Genomic DNA, 13,876 nt, shown 5'->3' with positions numbered 1-13,876 from the left:
CTTCTGCCATTTTAGCTGCAGGTCAGTGTCTGCAAGAGAGTGGAGGAACACTCCGCCCCCTCCTTGTGTCTGTCATTTCCATTTGAGGTTCAGAATGTAGTAAAACAGCACCCTTGGAGACTTGATGTGGTGACAGGGCTCTGCTCACTCCCCACTTCTTTTCTTCCTTCCTTCCTTCCTTGCTTCCTTCCTTTCTCCCTCCCTCCCTCCCTCCTTCCCTCCCTCCCTCCCTCCCTCCCTCCCTCCTTTCTTCTTTGTAAAAGGTAGAGTTTTAATAACTGGTTTTGACACCAGCTTATTGTATTCACAAAATAATTAGAAACGTCTTTGGTATTGTCTAAATGCTCGTTTTTATATAGAATATGTGCCACACTTCATTAGGGTACATGCCTTGTACTCCAAAGGCTGTAGCCCAGTATCCCCCATTGGCACAGTCAACCCCAGGTCGTCTTCAGCCTGTGAGCAGTGAACCTAGGTAAACACTGTGAAGGCAAAGAGAAGGGCCTGCCTCGTCTAAAGGTAGAAAACTAAGACCCTTTCTTGTCTATTTTGTCTTGTTTCAATTAAGAAAATTCTCAAACATTCCTGATGTGCCTTCATTTCCCTGGCCTGGCTTCAGTGATAGCCACCATCTTCTCTCCCAACTCCCATTGGTGAATCGCCCTCACAAAGCTGTGGGCTTGAGTCTGTGTCTTGCTGTCATTTATTATTTGTGAAATCTCTTAGGGTTGATGTGTCAGACCTTACTCTGCCCACTTCAATCTTCTCTCCTGTGAGACTTCAGCTTAGCATGCATTTCCCTCCTGTCAATGATGATAAATACACCCATCTGTCCTACTTCCAGTTCAAACCCAGATCCAGGATTAACTGTAGCTTAAATTATTGTGTTATCACTTCCAGAGTTTCTATAGCAAGTTTTTATGTAATTCTGATCTTTGCTAATATTCTTTCTTATTATTTAAATTTTCAAACATACTTTTTTTTTTTTTTTTAAGATGGGGATCTCTCTGCATAGCCCTGGCTGTCTGGAAACTAACTCTGTAGACCAGTATGGCCTCATACTCACAGAGATCCCCCTGCCTCTGCCTCTTGAGTATTGAGATTAAAGGTCTGCACCACCACACCTGGCTCATTACAGTTCTTTCAAAAGTCTCTCATAACCTAAATATTGTAGCACAAAAGTTTTGTTTCATGTCTGCGTTTCCTTTCTCTCAGATTTCTGACACTTCCCCCCTCCTGCACCTGGTTCTGGTTCTGCTGGATGCAGAGCACTGTACAGAGAAATTAAAAAGATGACAGGGCTTTGCATGGCTCTGTGTTACTCACAGAAGTGTACTTTTGCTGCTGCCCATCAAGGCAAAAACGTATCACCTTAATTCAGGCAAGATGTACATGAAGTGATTTGTTCTGAGTAGGGGCCACTCTGTTCCTGCTTGGCCATGTGATTGCAAGGTTGTAGCCCTTTGGGACCCACTGGTGTTCACTCAGGTGACCCCTCCTTTTTGGGTCCTCAGTGTAGTTTGCTGCGTGTCTTTGTCCTTGAGGCCACCCAAGCTGTTGCTCAGCTGCTTGGCTTTCCTGGCCCTGGCTCTCTTTCAAAGCATCACAGGGGAAAGTGGCTCCTTGAACAAGGTGCACATCCCCAAGCTTCTGTCTTTTCCACAGTCATGAGTCTTTAGGAGCCTACAGCCTCCATGGTCTGGCTTACCTTCACACGGGGCCTCAAAAATATTTTGATCATTCTGCCTTGTTTGTAGTACGAGTCAGTCTGAAGCAAGCTAATCCACCATTGCTGGGAAAATGGACTCTGCTGAAGGTGTTTAAATCACATCTCAGACATTACGTCATGTAATCCAAAACAGGTGGGCGGTTCCTAACAGCTTGAGTGCATCTCATGTGAGGATTTCCTTCAGTGTCCGAGAAGGGCCATTTTACCGTTGCCCTACTTGAGTCAGGATGCACCAGGCCTATGTACTATGCGTGCTTGTTCCACATCTTAAGTCTCTTTAAATCTCAACCGTTCTTCCTGCCACCCTGCCCCCATCTCCATCTCTTTCTTTTCCTGCTGTGACCTACGGGGGGGGGGGGGGGGGGGGACCCTGTGCTGAGGTCCAGTGGATCCCCACACCCGGAATGGCCCACTGCGTCTACACATTCCTTTATCACTCGTTGTTTCCCATAAAATGGAATTTAATTTTATGGGCTCCATTAGGCTCTGTTTTGGTTTGTGGGTTTCTGTTTGGTTTGGCAAGGACACTGTATAGGTAAATGCAAAACAGTTTCAATCATGTCCCCTCAGACGGTACTCATGTCTAGTTTCCCTAGTCAGTGACTGAGCTGTAGGCTCCTCTTGTGAGAGCCTAACTCTCCACTGGAAGATTCTCCACCATCCTTTCCTCTGCCAGCTTTGCCTAGTGTACATCCCCCTCCCCACCCCCCCCAATCAGGTTTTCAAGAGTTGAAATTTTTTTTTCAGGCCCTATCACTATTCCAAATTTCTCATCTAACATCTATACAACTAGGTCTGTTTAGTCAATATCCATACAACCAGGTCTGTATATTCGTTTGGAGATGACACCAATGGGCAGGTTAGGCTCATGTTAGAACCAGCAAACGCTTTGCCTTCAGGTTTTCCAAACAGGCCTGAGCAATAACTGTTTCTTCCTGCCCTGTAAAATGTCAAAGCTCTGCCACCATTGAGGTAGTGCCAGTGTGGCTGTATCACATGGAGAGCACTGGGCACAGAGCAAAGGTCCTGCCAGAGAAGGCTTCTCTTTGTGCCTTTTGAATTCTCAAGAATTCCGATTCTCTGACCCTCTGCCTCTGCTGAAACCTAAGAGCAGCAAGAACATGTGTGCCCATAGTTGGAACTGAAGCTGGTATGTATGCTTCTCCTCCCCCCCCCCCCACCCCCCTGCAGATGCATTCCCCCACAGATGTCAGCACAGCAGCACCAGGGCAGCTTTTGCATCCTAGGCCCAGCCTTCTGGGGTATGAGATGGCTTGCCTTGTCCCTATGAAAAAGTTTGTAATGCCCAGATGAGTGGAATGGCCAGTCAGCTGATTATGGTGTTATAGAATTATTTGTGTCTTTGTGGGGGTGTTTCTGAATCAGGGTTGGGGGTGGGTCACCTGTGACTGCTGTTTTCCAGCAGGTCCCCACATCCTGTTGAGTCAGTCAACGCTATGACCTTATTTGTCTCAAGTCCTTCCCACCCCCTCCCCCCCCTTTTTTTTTAAAAGGATTTAATATAGCATCCACTCTCTTTGACACTAGGGCCTTTTATTTTCTATTTCTCCCCGGTTCCTACCTGGTGACATATTTTCCTTTCCCTCAGTAGAATGTCACCTGACAAGAAGACTTGGGAACTTGATATGTCTGCAGTGGGTATCCTGGCCTGAGGGTACCTCCCCTCCACATCTGCATCTAGCCTCCCCTACTATTGGTAGAATGACCTACCCCTTCCCATACCCACAGGCTGAGCCCAGCATCCCATTTGTCTTAGTTAGGGTTTTACTGCTGTGATCAGACACCATGACCAAGACAAGTCTTACAGAGGACAACATTTAATTGGGCTGGCTTACAGGTTCAGAGGTTCAGCCCATCATCATCAAGGTGGGAGGAGGGCAGCATCTAGGCAGGCAGGATGCAGGCAAAGAGTTCTACATCTTCTTCTGAAGCTGGCTAGTGGAAAACTGACTTCCGGGCAGCTAAGTGAGGGTCTTGACCCTCTGCCCTCAGTGACACGGCCACTCCAACAAGGCCACACCCACTCCAACAGGGCCACACCCACTCCAACAGGGCCACACCCACTCCAACAGGGCCATATCTGACAATGCCACTCCCTGGGTCAAGCACATACAAACGATCACACAATCCTCTCCTTAGTCTAAACCAGCCCACTCTTGCTGTTCCCCAAGTCACTGTGGTGCTTCCCTGCTACGTTGGCAGTGGGGAGGGATACCCATGCTCCTCTCTATGTTGTGACTTAATCCTCATTTCTTCAGCTTGGCTCTGTGTTCACCAAGGGTAAGAACAGACCTTGAACTTCTGCAGAGGTCTGAAAGCACTGGACTTAGAACCCAGCTTCTCACAGCTGAACTCCCCCTCACGTTGACACCCTAATTCCTGTTTCACCCCAGCACACCTTCAGGTTTTCTGTGCATCTGTGATTGATATCTGATTCCAGTAGGTGAGACCAGCAGACCCCCACACTCTCGCATTACTGCCCTTTGCAGGAGGTTGATGGAAAGACCACACCCTAGGTGGGCCACCCAGCAGCAGTGAGCCTCCCCCAGAGCTCCCTGGGGTGCTGCTCCAACCAGTAAGCAGGAGTCTGATTCCACACTTAAGCTGGGAGGCCTCTGGGAACAAAAATCTCCAGCAGCTTCTCACTAGAGTCAGCCACTCTGGAGTTTTGTGTGGGTGTCCCCTGCTCCCCATGGGAGCCTTCTGCTCACCTCCTCTTAAGAAACTCCACTCAGTTTTTAATCTTCCCGTGACTGAGGCAGGTACCTGTCACGGTGTAATTAGGCACCACTTTCTCTGCTATCACAGAACCAAAGATTTTCTTCTCTTCTGCTCACTGACATGACAGACACCCACTTAGCAGAGAGATTATTAGTATAAAATTACTTTTTGGCCTTTAAATTTAACTATACCATATTCACAGCAATAAAATAAAATCCCAAATCCAGGTGTGCTTTTCAGGGAACGTGTCCAGGGCAATTACCTTCTGATAATGGCATCCTGCACTTAAGCCTTTTGTCTGAGGATCTTGAAATCATTTCCATACAACTCTGTAATGATGTTCATTCTGTAAGGGACAAGAGGTGAAGTGACTGACCTCATAGCGTTCACCAGAGATGAAGGAGACTGGGGACCCAGGTGTCTGCTTTGTTCTCCATCTCCTCCCTTTCTGGTTCTTTAAAGAGGCACGGTCCGCCTTCTGTGGCACAGTGCTTGCCCCCAGGTCAGCAATCTTCCTTTTTAAGAGCATGAATGGATAGGCTTCTATATTTCATTTCACAGAGAGGAGCTGACTTGGGGGAATGGGGGTGCTGAAGATCTGTTGCACAGGAGGCCTTAAATATGGATTCAGTGGGCTCTCGGGTAAAGGGCAGCCGAAGCTGAGCCACACAGGGCTAGCACTGTCTAGGTAAGAACCTGGAATGTCTGTGTGGCCATGGAACCAAGGCAGGCCCTCCTGTCTTCACATCAGGAGTATGTCCTGGTTGCACTCTCTGGCTGCCTAACTCCATGCCTATCCTTCCGTTCCTACAGTCAATCCAAGTTCTTGGGAGCCAGCTTATGCTATTCATCCTTCTCCAAGCCACCCAGTCACCAGTCCATTCTCTCCATCAAACACTGTGTTGCTTTCTCCATCCACTCTGGTCAACAAATTTGAACTGAATATGTATTACTCGAAGGATTCTCAAACTCCTGCCACTGCAAATCCCCTGCCATGGTAGACTGTCACCTGGAACCATGAGTCGAATAAACCCTTTCTCCTTTAAGTTACTCTTGTCAAGGTATTTTATTAACGGGAAAAGAAACTAAGACAATAAGAAAGACCTCAAGTATGGGTTGCATGTGCTGACTACCATGGGAATACACTACAGACTGGGTACCTTAACCACTGGCGAGAGAAAGTAAGCATGAGGTGCTGTAGGAAAGGTGGACCATGACGGACTCCACAATCAAGATTCAGTCGAAGAGCTTTGCAGCAGAGGCGTGGCAGGATCTATTTGGAATCAAAGGAAAAGCTCCTCCATTTAGCCAGCAAATATATATTGAAAGTATCTGGCCACACCCCCAGTGCGGCTTCTCCAGAGGAGGGAGCCAGCTGCCTAGATGGTCACGTGGCCATCTTTGGCTCCATCTCTTAGATAATTTGAGCCCCATGCTCTCTCTGCTTGAGCTGCTCTTCATCTGTGAGTCTGTGCGGCCCGTGATTAATGTTCCCGCATAGCAGATCGCTTTCATTTATTCCACAAGTATATATTGATGAGGCGGGTTCATGTTGGAGCTTCATGGAAGAGGACCAGGAGCAGCTTCATACTCCAAAACATAATGCAGCGTTCTCTCGATGTAAATACATAGGGCCAGATGGATGTCTCTTCACCCCGCCCCAAATGCAGGAGGTAGCTGGGGATCTGAAGGAAGGCTATATATTATCTCGTCTCCGTATTGGCTTCTAGATCACAAGCCAATTTCCCTTCAGGAGCTCATTAACAGTCACGGCCAGCTCTTCCTCTGTGTCCCAGTCTTTGGATGAAATACTGACTGCGGAAGTGAGAGCTACCCTCACTGTTCGCCTTTTGATCTCTTCCAGGATTTTTTTTCCCGGAAGCCATCCCGTCAGAGGTGTGCAAGTGATGAAAGTTGGCAAGCTGCAGCTCCATCAAGGCATGTTTCCCCAAGCCATGAAGAATCTCAGGCTGGTGAGTGTGCCAAGACTTGGGTTCAGCCCGGTGTACCTTTCTCTGGTCCTTGCCAGGCCTCTACTCGGTGATTGTGAAGCTCTGCTTTTAGCATGTGAGCACACACATGCCCAAGTGTGCTGGTAAATGTTTAACAACACTTGTAACAGTAGCCAATTTCTGTTGGTTAAATGTATTCAAATGTAATTCGTTTTACACTGTCAGTATAGAATCAACCTGCCTGTGTATTAAGTATGCCCACGCATGCACATGTGTGTGCAGGTATGTGTACATGCATGAAGATACAGAGGTCAACTAGGTGTCATTCCTTAAGAGCCTTATTTGGGGGAGACGTGGGATCTTGCTGGCTTGAAGCTCACTGACTAGACTCACTCCCTAGTGAGCATCAGAGACCTGACTGTCTCCACACCCAGCACTGGGGATTACAAATCTGCTCCTATAGCCCCAGCTTCTAACGTGGGTCCTCTGGCTTGAACTCAGTTCCTCATGTTCACACAACAAACGCTTAATCTACTGAACTATCTCCCCAGGATCCTAATCATCATAATTTTAACAATTACTCTGCTGTGAGTTTCAGAACACCAGTACACATGTGCCCAGTCCCACAAATCACCCTTCTCCACATCCTCTGAGTATAATATGTGTCTTCTTGGGGTAGGCAAGACCTGCCCATCAGACTGTAATCTCTGTATCACTCCCCCATCCCCTCCACACTGCCAGGGCAGGCTTTGGTCAATACTGACTTACTAACTTTAAGGTCTTTACAAAGCTATTTCCTCTACCTTAAATGTACTTCCCAGCCCACTGGGCCTGGCAGGACTGTACTGGTCCTTCAGGGCTCAGCTCCAATGTTTTTGTTAACTTGGTTCTTACAACTCTTTGCTGGCTCTGCCAGTTGAGAACTTTCAGCATTTCAGTCTCTCTCTCTCTCTCTCTCTCTCTCTCTCTCTCTCTCTCTCTCTCTTTCTCCCTCCCTCCCTCCCTCCCTCCCTCCCTCCCTCCCTCCCTCCCTCCCTCCCTCTGTGTGTGTGTGTGTGAGCAGGGGGTTCCTTTCCAACCCCTGCAGCCTGGGACTCCTCGCTCTCATCCTCGTAACTAGCTCAGCATCAGGCGAAATCCTGAAAATGTATTCATTGTTGGAGAAATGGGAAGGGAAGGAGTGAGAGAGGGCAATATAATCTTAGCAGTCCCTGTTGGAAAATGAAATGGAGGGCGTGGGTTACTGCTGGACACTTTGCTAAAGGGGAACTTAGTTTCAACCTCTTAAGGAGCCTGACTGAGTGGAGCAGCCCAGGGCTCTCCTGGCCGGCCCCCGCCCTCCCCCCTTCAGAACATCCTCTAACCATGTCATGGCAGTCATGTGGCTATCTGGTCCCTGTAACTGGTGAGTCATAGGAGACATGGCCTATAGGCTTTCTTGGGGAGCCTTTGATACCTGGAGGGGGTCTCCTGGGCCCCAGTACTCATGTGTCAGAGAGCTGTGGTGGAAGGATCAAGCACTGCAGTAAGGCTTCCCGGGGAGTGTCCAAAGGGACAAGAAAGGTAATAAATGCCTAAAGGATTATTAACACCAACTTGTATTGGACGCTAGCTACATTGTCTGCTCCTGGTCTTTAACTGACAGCAGCCACCAGCCAATGGGAACAACACTGGGGCTTCCTGGAGGTGACCATCTCTTCCTCTTTCTCTTTCTTTGGTACCTTTCTCAGATGAATGTTAGAGCAACCTCCTGCAGTCTCAGGAAGAACGTCCCTTCTCCTATCTGGTCAAGTACATGTCAACCAGTCCATCTATCTAGACAGAAGACACTTAACTTGATCTGCTGTGTGAAGGTTTCAGTAGAAACCAATAATGTACCAAAAAGCAAGAGAGGTGTTTCCATTCCTGTTCGGAAAATGAAACACTAAGGTACAAAAACCTCTCTCTCCGAGACACAGCAGTTCTGATATATTCTGCTTAATTCACCACAAGTTGTTGATTAAATTCTGCTGCTACTCTGAGTAAAAACTATAACTAAAACTATAAACAGATTAAAACAAAAAGGAAAACTTCAAGATGTTGAGATTACAGTTATGAAGTAACAATAAAACTAATTTTATGGTTGGAGTCAGCACAACATGAGGAACTTTAGGCTGAGAAACACTGGTCGAATACTCTGGAAGGCAAAAATTAGTAGAGCAGATGTATTTGAAAGTACCCGAAGTTTGTGCTGTCTATAAGAGTCTCTTGAAACATAATGCTATGGATAGACTGAAAGTTAAAAGGCAGGAGAAGATACATCATGAAAATATAATCAAAGTATAGCTGCAGTGATTATGTTAATATATGAGTAGACTACAACGTAAAGAAAACGACTAGAGATGAAGGACGTCATGGAATGTAAACGCAGTCCGTCTACCCCAAGAGGCAACAACACTAAGCATAGCTGTGTCAAAGCACACAGTTTCAAACAGTACAAACAAAACCCGGTAGACCTTTGTGTGGAGCCTGAGGCATGAGGATGACTAATTGGAAACCAGGCTGGTCATCCTTGCAAATTCAAGGCCAGTCTGGGTAGCATAGCAAGACTCTGTCTCAAAACCTAACTAAACCAAACCTGTAGACCTGAAAGAAAACAGAAAACCACAAGTATAAGTAAACATGAAGCCTCTATCTACAGTTCATAAGAACAAGTAGACAGAATATCAACAAAGATAGAGAGAAATTTACTACTACCACTAGTGACGTTTATAAAATACCTTACTCATAAAGGCAGAATAGACATCTTTCACAAACTCGTAAAGAACACATCACAGGACACCCCATGACACATTCTGGGACATTAAACAAATAATCAATTAATGTGACTGGTTCATAAGTGTAAGCGATAAATAAATACTCTGGCCTCAGTGGAATCAAATTAGAAATCAATAACAGTACTCAGAAACAAAATCAAGACTCCATGTCACACAGCACAAGCAACCCAAGGTGTGCTTTCATTCAATGACACCAAGGTCTTGGGAAAGTGCAAGACTCCTTCAGAGATTCTCGGTTACTGTGTTAATATTGATTGGGTTGTTTCTAGAGAGATTGCTCACAATTCAGAACATTTACTGCTCTTGCAGGTTAATTCCCAACACTCACAGGATACCTTATACCGTCTGTAAGTCCACCTCTGGGGGATCCATTGCCCTCTCCTGGCTTCTGAGGGGACTAGATAAGCATGCAATACACGTGTGTGCATGCAGGCCAAACACTCAACATATAAAATAAAAATAAGTAAATATTTTGAAATAGTAAATTGACAGGTTAAAGATACTAACACAGTAACATCTATGTGTGTGTGCGCACATGTGCACCTTCCCTGAATGTATGTGTGTGAACCATGTGTGTGCAGTGCCTGTGGGGGTAAGGAAAAGGCACTAAATCTCCTGAAACTGGAGTTCCTGACAGTTGTGGGCTGATTTATGGGTGCTGGGAACTGCACTGGCATCTTCTGCAAGAATAACGGTTCAGTGCTCTTAACCACAGGACTGTCGCTCTATCCCCAACCACAGCTCTTTCCAGCATTGTCTTTGCCACTGACAGGCGTCCCTGAGCTCACCACACCTGGACCCTTCCTGTGGGCATCCCAGGACTCAGCTTTCTCTGTGAGGATTTCATAGGCACAGGTCGTCTGATAGGGCCAGAGACCCTCCCACAGCAAGGGCCCTGACCTAATCACTGGAGCTGCCTATCAATATAGCGTAAATGACCAAACAGGTGATCTCTCCAAGGATAGTTTGCCTCCCTGGAGTGTACCCCTCAAGGGTACTTGACACTTAGAGTGAGTCTTAGACAGTATAGAGCAGTGTGCAGGGAAGCTTCTGAGCTCACAGAGATCCTCAGAGACTTTGGGGTTCCCTGCTGCCTGCTGTAATCAGTGGCTCTGGAGGTGCCTCTGGGCACAGCTTTTCCTGATGTTCCCTGCTGAATGCCAGGACTACCTCCCCCAGCCCACACAGGGCTTTCATCTTGGGATGGACAGAAGAGGGAAACTCTTCTCCATGTCCCGCTGTGGTGACCTGATGCATAGGCTCTTATGTGTTTCTTTTCCTTCTGATTTTTATATCCATATTCAAATCATGCCTGGGGAAGTCATTTATTGCATTCCCCAGGCTCACAGTAGAAAGCATAGGAGATCCTTGATAAACATAATATATTTATATTAAAAATTAATAAGAAAGCCATATTGGTTCCAGCTTTAAATCATAATTTGATCTCATTCATTCTATTTAATACATGGTCACAATTCTAAAATTATGTTTAAAAAAGATATGATGAGATGGAAATCTGTCATGGGAGCCTTTTTTTCTTTATTTCTCAGAGAGCCCTTTGCCTCTCATTTGGCAGACTGTGTCATTTCCAGTGTAACATTCAGAATCTGTATGGGGTGTAGCACATCCCGCTGGAGGCTTCAAATGAGTCCTCCATGTGAGACTGCATGCAGGCTCCTTTTAAATGCCACCATTAAAAAAATAAAATTTAATGGCAAGAGAGAAGCACTTCCCAAACCAAGCCTGCTCGAATTTAAATTTCCTTAATCTGTTTTATATGCACTACAGGAAATTAAACTGGAATTGTCCCCTCTGACATACACATGTGTAGCATTGGGAGGCGCTGAGAGCAGGGAGTCTCAGAGTTCCTGGCTGCCATTGTTCTGGCTTGTCCAAGATTTACTGTAGCTTCGTTTTGGGGGTGAGGTGAAAGAAAACACTCTTCACCTTCAGCTGAGATGGAGAGGTGACCTGAGCCCATTCAGGGCTCTCTTCCGTCTCAGGCATGCATTTGCCCCAGGACCATGGCAGACACAAGTGGTGTCCAGGACAAGAACCAGATCTTGTCCTCCATCACCAGGTCTGCCTGTTCATGTCACATCGCTGACACCTACAAATACATGAAAGTCGCTGGTAGACTTACCAGTCTTTTCTTCTTTCTCTCAATTTCTCTAATGTATCTAACTATCACTCAGAGAAAAATCTTGATTATTAATTACACCTAAGCTCTTATTTCTACACACGTGATACACTTTGATCTTTATCCCCCCCACACACTGTCCTCATGTTAATACTCTCTCATCTTTGGCGTCTAGCCGTTGTGGTGCATAGGATCCTAGAGCGGTAGTACCCCATCCCAATATGACCCTCATCAGCCAATGAGAGGGCACAGAGCATGGCCAACATCATTTGACCTGGGCCACACCCCAGGGTCCTCAGGCTGTCGAGAAGCTATGCCCAGGAGGCTCTGTTTCTTCTCCACTGCCACTACACTGTCCACAGCTGGAGGCTGTGCAGGTCAGGCAGAGTGGACACTGGGGTGAGGCCTGAGGGCTGGGCATCCCACTCTGCCCCCTCTCAGACCAGGTGAGTTGGAGCAGTTTCTTCCGATCAGGGTGTCTAGATGGACGTTTTTTGCCCTGCAGGAGCAGCCTGGACAGTATGGCTGTGAGCCCCGATGGTGGCACCTTCCCTATCTGCTGGGTCCTATCAGATTGCAGCTCTGTCCCTTCAGTGCACAGGAAAATTCTGGTTAGAACCGGAACTGCAGGAGGGTACTGAGGCAGAAAGACTGGAACAGGAGAGGTGCTTGGGAAAACACAGATTAGCCTTCCACTGCCAGGACAAGATGACGGCATTGTCATTAGGCTGTCGATCAAGTCACAGAAAGTCCAGGGTCTCTCTCCTAGTGGAGAACCGGCCAGAAACATCAGGTAGGGCCTCTGGTCTGCTTAGGAGCTGTGAGAACTCGCCAGCAGAGGGCGCTGTGGCAGCTGAGCCCTTTCTCAGGGTGGTATGCAGGGCCAGGTCCTGTTTACAGGGGGCTCTAGCAGAGAACATTCATCCTCAGCAAATCACAAGTAAGGAGGGGACCAGATGGCCACAGTGGCTTTCAAGTAGGAGAATTTGCCATGAGGGATCTATCTGATCCAGAATCCTTTGTATTGACACCATCATACAGGTCTCTGTCTCAGACTCAGCATGTCCAGTGCAGCAGAAGGCCCAGGGAGGAACAGGGAAATGAGAATAAAACAGGAAGCACCAGATGTGGCCTAGAGCTTGGCTGCTTACAGGGTGGGGCAGCTCCTGCTTGTCCCTCTACTCCAACAAGCCCTGCCTTGGGACATGTGTGCCATAACTGCAGGCCAGAACTGTGCAGATTAAGAAGAAACAAGTTCCCTGCATCTGTCCTGGCCCTTTCTGTGGGCCCGACTGCCAGTCGCAGTCCAGAGCCACGAAGGCTTGTTCTCAAATATCCTTCATATTCTTCCTTTTTTCTCCCAACATCTAATTGCAACCCCATCTCCTGCCTCTCCAAAACATACACACACACACACACACACACACACACACACACACAGAGGTTGAGGGAGACACGCACAACAATAATAGCACCAGGAGCCAACCCATAGACTAGAAGATCTATGTCATATCATAACCAAAGTCAGATGGAAGTGACCTAACTTTTTAATAGTAGTTTATGAAATAATGTCCACAAACATGGTAGAGCTGTCCACACCTGTAAAGGGTGAATCATGCTGACTTTAAATTAGCACCGAGTAGTGGACAATGGCTGTGACTGCTGAGAGTTACTGTACTTGTCCTCAGTGGGGTGTGCAGGTATCAGGTTGTCCTGGAGCTCATTGCCTGGTGCATCACAGCCACCGGCACCACCGTAAAGTGTCTTTTAGAGCACAGTCACACCCGATACAGTAGCTCTGGATTCCCTCCCCTGTTTGCATCCTGTCTCTCATTGAACAGTGCACTGTGCTGGTCAGACCATTCTTCACTCCATAGCAAACCATCCAAAGTCTCAGTAGAATGAAGAACAGTAAGATCATGTTCAGAGTTCTGAGTCAGGAATTGGAATTGAGCACAGCAGGTGTGGTGGTTTGAATATGCTTGGCCCAAGGAGTGCACCATTAGAAGGTGTAGCTTTGTTAGAGTAGGTGTGGCCTTGTCGGAGTAGGTGTGTCACTGTGGGCCTTGGCTTTAAGGCCCTGGTCCTAGCTGCCTTCAAAATAAGATACAGAACTCTTAGCTCTTCCTGCACCATGCCTTCCTGGATGCTACCTTGATGATAATGGACTGAACCTCTGAACCTGTAATCCAGCCCCAATTAAATATTGTCCTTTATAAGAGTTGCCTTGGTCATGGTATCTGTTCACAGAAGTAAAGCCCTAACTAAGACAGCAGGAATGCTCTCCAGTGTTTCCACATTGCCTGGCTGGCTTCTGCATGGATTCTGGGGTCATCTGAAGCTTTGCTGGGCACATATCTGGAGTTAGTCACCCAGAGATGCCCACATATGGTCTCTGCATGTTGCTTGGACTTCCTTGGCATAGAAACTGCTGTCCCAGGAGCAACACTAGTGACCAAAGCAGAGACTTCTTGCTTTCAGGTTGCTAACTTTATTT

The 13,876-nt window shown here is 47.1% G+C and overlaps 1 protein-coding gene across 3 annotated transcripts in view; it reads left to right on the top strand.

Moving 5' to 3' along the window:
• The window catches only part of Smyd3 (SET and MYND domain containing 3), a 533,841-nt gene that overhangs the window by 517,067 nt on the left and 2,898 nt on the right, over window positions 1–13,876 (top strand). For all 3 annotated transcript variants that reach the window (XM_034520300.2, XM_076914589.1, XM_076914590.1), the window contains one exon: window positions 6,336–6,444. In XM_034520300.2, coding sequence (XP_034376191.1) covers window positions 6,336–6,444 — 109 coding nt within the window. The remainder of the gene's footprint in view (window positions 1–6,335; window positions 6,445–13,876) is intronic.

This window comes from Arvicanthis niloticus, chromosome 16 (assembly GCF_011762505.2).
Source record: "Arvicanthis niloticus isolate mArvNil1 chromosome 16, mArvNil1.pat.X, whole genome shotgun sequence".
NCBI classification, from domain to species: Eukaryota; Metazoa; Chordata; class Mammalia; order Rodentia; family Muridae; genus Arvicanthis; species Arvicanthis niloticus.
Note: the sequence above shows the minus strand (reverse complement) of the source record. Positions and strands in the feature narration are given on the sequence as shown.